Source organism: Panthera pardus, unplaced genomic scaffold, assembly GCF_024362965.1.
Source record: "Panthera pardus isolate Hobbes unplaced genomic scaffold, ASM2436296v1 HiC_scaffold_13, whole genome shotgun sequence".
In the NCBI taxonomy this organism is placed as follows: domain Eukaryota; kingdom Metazoa; phylum Chordata; class Mammalia; order Carnivora; family Felidae; genus Panthera; species Panthera pardus.
The window spans coordinates 103,949,419-103,959,489 of NW_026526688.1; the positions used below are offsets into that span (position 1 = coordinate 103,949,419).

A 10,071-nucleotide genomic window follows, 5' to 3' on the forward strand; every position below is an offset into this window, starting at 1 on the left:
CAGAGCACTCGGCTATACCACACCAACTCCGGACCTACACGACTACGATAACAAATGGGTGATATTTTAAACCATTAATTTGTAGTAATTTGTTACAGAACAATAGAAAAGCAACACACTCAGGCACTTCTCATATAATTAAATAGCAAAGTATGTCTGGAACAAAGTTTCTGAGACTTCATTTTACAAATAATTTTGCTAGCTGCTTCAAGGCGAATAAAATTTTTGCGAAAATTGTTTCACAATTGACACGAACATTAATTGTGCACTCCCTGAAATATTTCTCATCCTAATGTAAAGTCATTGAATTTGTGAGTCAAAATTCCCCTGAAAGTTCTTCAGTGTAGATGGGCCTTTTTGGTGCAATGAACTTACTCCTCACCACCTTGCCTGTGGGTGTAAAGTGCGCGGGATGGACGGAGCACAAGCTAGACTGCCAGATGCAGCCTCCAGCCGCTCCTGACCGCTTTACAGTGAGGCCGGGTGGAAGAAGGCTGAGCCCAGGACAGACATAGGCACAGGACAAAAAAGGTTGCGGCTCATCCCTTTAACCCTAACCTAATTTCTCGGGAAAAGCCGCTCTCTCATACAGTAATCGGGCTCTCCAAGGCTGTGGCTTGGCTACCGCGCACCCGGTTTCTTTACGAACTGCCAAAGCGTCTAGCAAAAGTTTCAAGCGCCCACTAGGGATCACTGGGGCCACTTAAGGTGCAGCTGGCGAACAGTTCATATCGCTTTGAAAATATCTATGAAACTTAGAAATTGTGCTCCCTGGCAGGCCTAAGGTGTGGCAACTAAAACCATATCGCCCGCCTCCTTCCTCGACGCAGTCTAGATTCCCACAACTAGAGGAGCCAGACCAGGACGCTCCGGACCCGGACTACTCGGAAATGCGTGACCACGCCTACCTACTGCGCCTGCGCGAGGAAACAGCTCAGGCGAGCGAAGACAGGCCCGACCCCGCCCCGTGGGGCGGGACCTAGAGGTTTGTCACGCCTGCGCAAAGGACCAGACGGCATGCTGCGTCGTTACTTTTGAAACGAGTGGCGGGGAAGTGTTGTGGAAGTCCCTGCTGTAGCTGTCTGCCGGGTGGAAGCGCGGTCCTTCGTTGTAGGCCTGGCAATGGCGCTGCAGCTCTCCCGGGAGCAGGGCATCACCCTGCGCGGCAGCGCCGAAATCGTGGCTGAGTTCTTCTGTAAGTCTTCCTCGCGCAGGCCGGAGGGCGGGAGAACTGAGGCCAGGCCGCCCGGTAGGCCCACGGCTCGGCCACGGAGGCGGGGTAAGCGCGGGGGCAAGGTTGCGGGGGTGCCGAGAGGCCCGGAATTCAAGCCCTCTCTGCCCCAGCCTCCTGCCGGGCTGGAGAATCTAGGAGGAGGCGCATGCAGGCGCCGTTTCCGGATGCGTTGCTAATGGAGCTGGAGGCCTAGGTACTGCTGAACCGAGGCCTGTCTCTTGTCGTAGCCCCATCAGCTGCCGAATTGCTTTAAACTGCTGATCTTACGCACTTCCTCACCTGCCCCTCCCACCCCACCACCACCCGGGTCTCAGCGACTTGAGACAGAACACGACCGGGGTGGAGACCGTGTATGTTTTTAAGAACCCGATCTTCACGCTTTGATTCTGGTGTTGGGGTGATGAACTAGACTTTAGGAGGCTCGCTGTTCTGGACCAGGCCACTTGTACCTTCTGATAGAATCTGGCAGGATTTGTGAGGGGAAAAGGAGGAAAAAGAAAGGAGAGGGTTGCCTGGAGCATTGGACCAGTAAAATCAGTTGCTAACTCAGACACAAAAGCCGATCTTGACATCCTCTAGCCCGAATTTGGACTTGGATTACAATGAGCTGAAATTTGACGGTAGTAGATTAATATAGTTTGGCGTTTTTCTTTTATTGCCACATAAGTGCAGGTATCGCGTTCTTTTACTTAGAAGCAAGATTTTAAGGATTTTTAATTCCACTTTTTACCTATTCTGATTTCAGCGACACACCCATAAACACGTGTCTAGGCATTTACAGTTTTATACCATTAATGAAACCATAGCCACAGCTAAATATGTTTTATTTTACGGAGTTACAAAGTGATAATAACTTTTCTTTAACATTCCTTTTGTTTTCAGCATTTGGTATCAACAGCATTTTATATCAGCGTGGCATATATCCATCTGAAACCTTTACTAGAGTGCAGAAATATGGACTCACCTTGCTTGTAACAACTGATCCTGAGCTCATAAAATACCTAAATAATGTGGTGGAACAACTAAAAGGTATTTAACTGTTGGAAACAATTTTGAGTTTTGCAGGCCTTCTATGACCCTTCCTTCCGGGCATCTTGGTGGTCGTTTTTTCGCTCTGTATATAGAAGTGTAAAACACTACAATCTCAAATATAATGACTCTCAATTGGAAGAAAGCAAAAATATATAAATTGAAAGAAATTCCACTTTTACCCTACATTTTGAGTGAGTTGAATATTTTGATGTTAGGTATCTGATACAGCTTCACAAAACAATCTCCATCAAGTCCCTTAGAAATGATTTTTGGGGGCCCCTGGGTGGCGCAGTCGGTTAAGCGTCCGACTTCAGCCAGGTCACGATCTTGCGGTCCGTGAGTTCGAGCCCCGCGTCAGGCTCTGGGCTGATGGCTCGGAGCCTGGAGCCTGTTTCCGATTCTGTGTCTCCCTCTCTCTCTGCCCCTCCCCCGTTCATGCTCTGTCTCTCTCTGTCCCAAAAATAAATAAAAAAACAAAGTTGAAAAAAAAAAATTTAAAAAAATAAAAAAGAAATGATTTTTGCAGTTCATGTGGCCAGATGGAACAAATTAGAATTTAATGTACTTATGATGGTGTTCATTATCTGAGAAAAATCCACTGTATTTTTAACATGATCTATTTTCTGTAGCTGCCTGGAGTTTAGAGCCATCGTTATTTTAGAATAAAGGAAAATAAAATTAGATCCAACCTGGGAATTAAACTTAAAAAAGTACAACTACTAAGTAATAGGACACCCAGTAGAAGTTTCTCATTTTTACCTATTTCCATTTGTTATTGTTTTTGTTTTTGTTTTTGTTTTTAAATCCTGGGATGCCTGGGGGGCTCAGTTGGTTGAGCATCTGACTTGGGCTCAGTTCATGATCTCAGGGCTCCTAAGTTTGAGCCCTGCAATGGGCTCTGCTGTCAGCACAGAACCCACTACAGATCCTCTGACTCTTGTCTTTCTCTCTTTCAAAAATAAATAAACATTAAAAAAAAAAAAAAAAAAATCCTGCCTGTAAGTCAGTAAGCCTTTTCTATCTGAACACTCATTGTTTTTCCTTAGCTCAAGAAGTTACTGTATTCGATCACAATACTTATTCTCCATCTATTCCTTTTTTTTTTTTAATCTTGTTTTTCTCCACTTAGGATTCTCATTTCTAATTTTTCTGTGTTGTAAGATGTTTCTCCCTACCTCCCCATTTGACCTCCCAAAATAATAGTTCCAAAAAACACTGCAGTTAGTCACCTATTTTTTTCTTTTTAATTCATAAGCCATCTATGTTTTTTCAAGTAGCTTTATTTTTAAAATTACATTAATTGTGGGGAGCCTGGGTGGCTCAGTCGGTTAAGTGTCCGACTTCTGCTAAGGTCATGATATCATGGCTTGTAAGTTCAAGCCTGCATCGGGCTCTGTGATGACAGCTCAGAGCCTGGAGCCTGCTTCAGGTTCTGTCTTCATCTCTCTGCCCCTGCTTGCGCAGTGTTTCTGTTTCTCAAATATAAACAAACATTAAAATTTTTTTAAAAATAGCATTAATTATATTTTTATTGCCTTTAGAACTAAATCATCTGTAATCCTGTATTAGGGCTGCCCTCAGATTATTTAGCCTGAAACCTCTAAGTATGAATCTATGTCATCTTAATTTGATAGAGAAGCAAGCCTGGCCTAAGCTAATGGTTTTGGGTTTTCTCCTTTAAGATTACACTCATGACATTTCACCTCAGATGTAGGTAGACCTTTCTATTTAACTTTTCCCATTTATTTTAATTAACACGGAGGAATTGTTCTTAGAGGCAAATTGTTCTGTCAATTTGAATCCCATCCCTCTTGCCTTCTTAAGGACTTTACCCTATTTCTTCTCTGATATTTTTGACTCCTTTGTTTTGAGTTACTTTCATTGGTTTAGTCAGTCTTTAGTTTTAAAAGAAAATAATTCCACCTACTCCAAATCTTTAACTTACTAACCAGTCTCCTTTTCAGAACTAAATTGATAAAAAGTTGTTGATATATGCCAAGGGGTCAGCAATGGTGCCAGGCCATATCTAGCAAGTGGCCTATTTTTGTACTGCCTACAAAGAATATTTTCAAATTTGTAAAGGGTTGTTTTTTAAAAGAGTATGCAACAGAGACCTAGGTGGCCCACATGCCCTCGATACTACTAAATTGTTTTGTCTCTTAAAAAACAACAACAAACTGCTGATTCCTGAGTATACTGCCCCAATATCTAAGATTAATTCAGGGCTCATTCTGAGGCCTTCTTCTCATGATAACCTCTCTAGATCTCTGACATACCTAGATAGCTTCACTAATCTTTGTGTAGTTGACTCACAAACGTACATCTAGCCCAGCTCTCCTAACTCTGTGCTCATATATTAAATGAGTCCCTTGATATCTTCATGTGACTATCCCAGTGATATTTCAAACTCAGCATATGAAAAATGGGGCTCCTGGCTGGCTCAGTCAGTGGAGCATGGGACTCTTGATCTTGGGGTTATCTCAGTGAATGTATCAGTAATCCAACTGGTGATAAAAACCAGAAACTTAGGAGGTATCCCTGAGTCTTTCCTCTTCCTTACTCTCAAGTATTCAATAAATCTTAACAACTTTAACCATGAAATCTCTTGAATGTATCTACTGATCCATCTTTACCAGTTTATCCTTCTATAAGCCTTCATTACTTCTTACTTGAATTACTAATTAATTTTAGTGACCCTAGATCCCCTCTTTACCTCCAGTCTACTTTCCACTTCACCGCCAGAAGGATAGTTTTGAAATATAAATTTAATTACATCACACCCTCCTTCAAACACAATAATGACTTCCCTCATTCTTGAGATATAACTTCTTTAATTTGGCCCACGTGGCCTTGAATGGTTTGACCCCTATGTGTCCTGCTAAACTTGCCTTCGTTCTCCCCGTAACTGCAGTTGTATTGGCTTTTTTTAAGTCCTCTAGTCAGATGCTCTTCCCTTTTTAATATTTAAGACCTATACCCTTTTCTGTATATTTTTGCATATTTAATAGTATTTATTCTTAGAACTAAACTCAAATGAGAACTCCCTGAATGAACCAAAGTTTCCTGTATTCACTCTCTGCATCAAATACCTCACCTTCATAGCATTCATCACAATTATAATAAATCTTACATTTATTGGCACAATGATTAGATTAATCCTCCACTCCTACATTTTACCTTAGATTAAGATGGAAGTACTGCATGTTCACTACTCTGTTCTCAGCACTCAGTACTGTATCTGGTACAAATACGGAGAATTCAAAAACAGGAGCTAGGTTATTGTGGGGCAAGTTTCCTGTACAGGTTGGAGGAGTTCCAAAATACTAGGGGTAGGAATTTGCAGACAATAGGAAGTGAGACCTGAGAAGAGAACTGCTTTGTAATGCAGTGGATCAAAAAAAGATGCCTTGTTATGTATTCCAGATTGGTTATACAAGTGTTCAGTTCAGAAACTGGTGGTAGTCATCTCAAATATTGAGAGTGGTGAAGTCCTTGAAAGGTGGCAATTTGATATTGAGTGTGACAAGACTGCAAAAGATGACAGGTAAGTATGAATTAAATTACTTCCACTTTTATATATTTTTTGCAAAATTTCTTTTCCTTACTAAAGGAGTTCTAATTATATTGAACTTAGTTTTATATAAGGTAATTTGTTTCTAAGTATGCTTGATTTGACCTAATCCCCTGTGGAAAAGAATAGGGCTCATAAACTGTGCTCACAAAAAAATTGTGCATATCATGGACATAATTGCCTTTAGTCTAAATCCATGAATTACAGACTTTAGTGTTTATGATGCTATATGAGAAGCTACACATGATGGACTAGGTGGGCCATTTAATGAGTTTCAAGGTACTTTTAAGACCAGAAAGTATTATCCTAGACTTTTCTCCCAGCTTAACATGCAGCTCTACTGGGGCGCCTGGGTGGCTCAGTCAGTTAAGCATCTGACTCTTGATTTCAGCTCAGGTCATGATCTCATGGTTTGTGAGATCAAACCCCATGTCTGGCTTTGCACTGACAGTGGAGCCTGCTTGCGATTCTCTCTCTCTCTCTGTCCCTGCCCCATTCACGCTGTCTCTCAAAATAAATGAATAAACAAAAAATAAATAAATAAAAGATGCAGCTCTACTGTATTTCATTTAATGCCACAAACTTCCTGCAACACTTCATAAACTGAAGTTTGCGGATCCCCCAAATGGCCCATCATTATAGGCTAATTTCTAGCATTGTCTTAAGCATGCTTATCTATAAACTGAGAACTGTTTCTCGTAATGAAATATAGATTGTTTCTGAAACCTTTGGTCTATTTTAGAAAAGTTTTAACTTATACAAATAATTTGATGCCGGATTAACGTCTTTTTTGAGGCAGTAGGGAATTAGACATTTAGGCAATACTAAAAATGCCAAAATGATTATACTGATTAAATATTTTAGATACTACTTGTTATCTTTATTTTAGGAGGTACTGAAGTTTTCCTAATTGAAGCACTTGACAGGTTTTCTAATCATCTGCTACTGAATAACTTGATACTAAGATCAACCCTAAAAACGATTAGGAGGATAAATGAAATAACAGAGATAATACTGTGCCTACTAGGTTATAGATTCTAAGGATACATATTATACTCCTGTATATTTAAATATTTAAAAAAAAACCTTTTGAATACATTACTTATTTGATTTGGGAAATATTTAATCAGTTAAATAATCTTACCAATGTTTTAAATAACTTGTTAAAATTTAAATTAATGATTTGGTTTCTTTGGTAGTGCACCCAGAGAAAAGTCTCAGAAAGCTATCCAAGATGAAATCCGTTCAGTGATCAGACAGATCACAGCTACAGTGACATTTCTGCCACTGTTGGAAGTTTCTTGTAAGTATTATACAAATTTCACATCCTTTTATTAAATTTTTTCTTAATTATCAGTGTCCTGTAATACAAATGAGAAAAATGTTAATAAAGCAAAAGTAATGCTATATGCATCTTATTTAGAAGTGCGGTGAAGGAATGAAAGTAGTTTACAGTACTCACTCTAAAATATTTTGATGTAATTCTGTTCATTATTTTTATTTTCTACACATGTCTATGTATATAATGAAGACTTTTAGCTATAATTGTGTCTTTTTTTCCTAACTTAGTTACTCTTTCATTCATCAAATATATCCTGCATACCTGCTATCTGCCAGACACTGTTCTGGGCACTGGGATACATCAGTCACAAAACCAAGATGTTATTATCTCTTCTATGGCTTACATTCATGCTATCTCGTGATTAATTCTTTCTGCAAATATTTTTAATGGTTTTCTCATTAAAGGAAAAAAAATTGAATTTTTTTTCATAAGATAAAGTAAAAGGAGTACAATGTTTTCTGTACTAAAATTTCCATTGAGGAAAAGCAGTTAGCTAACAATTAACTGATTAGAGATCCGAGTAAAGTAGCTTTTCTGACACTATAGGTGGTTCAAATGTGAGAGGGACAGGGAGAGGAGTTTTACTTTTGAAAAAATAATGGTACTTTAATGATCTTGTCCCCAATTTAGGTTCATTTGATCTACTGATTTATACAGACAAAGACTTGGTTGTACCTGAAAAATGGGAAGAATCGGGACCACAGTTTATTACCAATTCTGAGGAAGTCCGTCTTCGTTCATTTACTACTACGATCCACAAAGTAAATAGCACAGTGGCCTACAAAATTCCTGTCAATGACTGAGGATAAGGACTGTGATGTACTTGTAATTCTCAGATGTGGTTTTCCTGGAACCAAGTCAACTATAGGTGATACGTTTTGTTTCATTGGTTAACTTTTAGATGGGGAAAACTTAACATTATGCTTTCACTGAACTGTGCATAATTGTTCCATTTTTTGGTACCTGTATGACTTTATACAGGGTTGACCCACATTATTGCACACTATTCAAAAGGGGACTAGGAGATTATATCATCATTGTTATGTCAATTCCTTTGAGAGTGGTAACCATAGATGGCAAACTTTTGTTATAAAGCTAAATGCCTTCTTAAATCAGACCTTTTTTGGTCAAGTACCTTGACTCAGAATATAGGTAGGGAAATGTTTAAATATAAAATATAGCAAAATAAGTCTGAATATTCAAAGTCTTTGTTTAGATTCTGAAATTACCCAATAAGAATCTGTAAGTAATGAAATATTGCTCCTATTAGGTCCTTTTGCCATTTATTTCATTTGTATAGTTTCCATATTGAAAACATTTCCAATTATTTGATTTTAATTTATATAACCTGAGCCTACAAAGGTATGAATATTTCTACTTCAAATTCCTATGATACAGAACTCTTAAAAAGTTTTTTTTTTATGGTTTATAAAATCAAGCTTTAAATGATGATGAAATAAATGTGTACGTTTTAAATTTGTCTTAAAATATTTTTATTTTTATATTGGTGTGAGTGCTTAGTCTAACTCTTTACATGTATTAACTTCCACTATTAAGTAAATACACATAGCATCCATTCATTCAAAAATTATGGTGTGGACCTGTTAATGTGCCAAGTGTCCAGGATGAATGAAACAATCCTGGATGCTCATTTTCATAACAGTGCTATTCACAGTAACCAAGCAGTGGAAGGAACCCAAATGTCCATCAGATGAATGGGTAAACAAAATGTGATGTATACGTGCAATGAAATAAAATTCAGCTTTAAAAAGGAAGGAGGGGTGCCTGGGTGGGCCTGGCCTGGACTCTGATTCAGTTTTGCTTACCATAGAGGAATGAAAAACAGCATGCTCTAGTTGAGCTTATCAGGGTCTGAAATAAGAGCCTCAGAAGGGACTGAACCACACCTGGTCTTCAGGATCCTTCTCCCAGTGTCCCCAGCTGGATAGGGAAATCAAGCTTCCATGATTACAATGTTTACGATAGAGGTAACAATCTCCTATATTAGTTGACTTTTGCTGCTTGGCAAACAACCATAGAATAATGATAAGCACTTTTTCCCCTGTAAGTCTGGGTCATCTGGGGTGCTTATCTTCTTCTCAGGCAAATCTGCAGGTCACATGTCTTACTCAACTAGTGAAGGAGCAATGGCTATCCAGGATTCTTCAAGCTTAGCTTCAGAACTTTAAAAGCTGACTTTTTTTCCCACATTCCACTATGTGGGCAAGTCTTATGGCTAAGCCAAACTTCAATAGGGCAGGGAAGTATACTCCCATGGAGTTGGAGAGAAGGATGTGTGAAAACCTGATGAAAGTGATATTATACAGCAAAGATCAGAATAGCTATAATAATCCTATATTGTAACTCCCATTTTCCACCAGATGTCACTAATGCTGCAATACTCAAGGTGAATTTCTTTTGACTCTAAAAAACTAGACTTTTATTGGAAATTAACATTGGGATTTCTGGCTACAAAAATATAAAGACATCAGAGGAAGAAAGCACAGCATCTGTTACTTGTTAGGCACTTTACATGAATTCTTTCATTTAATTTTCACGATTTAGTGCACAAGTAGAATTGTGGGTTTAATGAGCAAGCAAACCACTACCTTTAAAAGTTTAGGTGGTCTCTTCTGTCCATGACCAAGGAAGCTCAGCTGACCCCTCAGCAAGCACATCAAAAGGAGTTCCTTCACCCTTTTCCGAATGGCTCTACCTTTCATTTATTTATTTTTTAAGTTTATTTATTTTTGAGAGTGCACGAGTGCAGGAAGAGCAGAGAGAAAGGAGACACAGAGAGAGGAGACACAATCCCAAGCAGGCGCTGCGTTGTCAGCACAGAGCCTGATGTGGGGCTTGAACCTACGAACTGAGGTCATGTCCTGAGCTGAG

The 10,071-nt window shown here is 39.1% G+C and overlaps 1 protein-coding gene across 1 annotated transcript; it reads left to right on the forward strand.

The window, feature by feature from the left end:
* Positions 1-993: 993 nt before the first annotated feature.
* MAD2L1 (mitotic arrest deficient 2 like 1) lies at positions 994-8,655 on the forward strand. The gene is made up of 5 exons (XM_019418707.2): positions 994-1,195; positions 2,117-2,263; positions 5,690-5,810; positions 7,037-7,140; positions 7,810-8,655. Exons 1-5 carry the CDS (start codon positions 1,123-1,125, stop codon positions 7,980-7,982), a joined length of 618 nt encoding a protein of 205 aa, XP_019274252.1. The 5' UTR covers positions 994-1,122; the 3' UTR covers positions 7,983-8,655.
* The last annotated feature ends 1,416 nt before the right edge of the window (positions 8,656-10,071 follow it).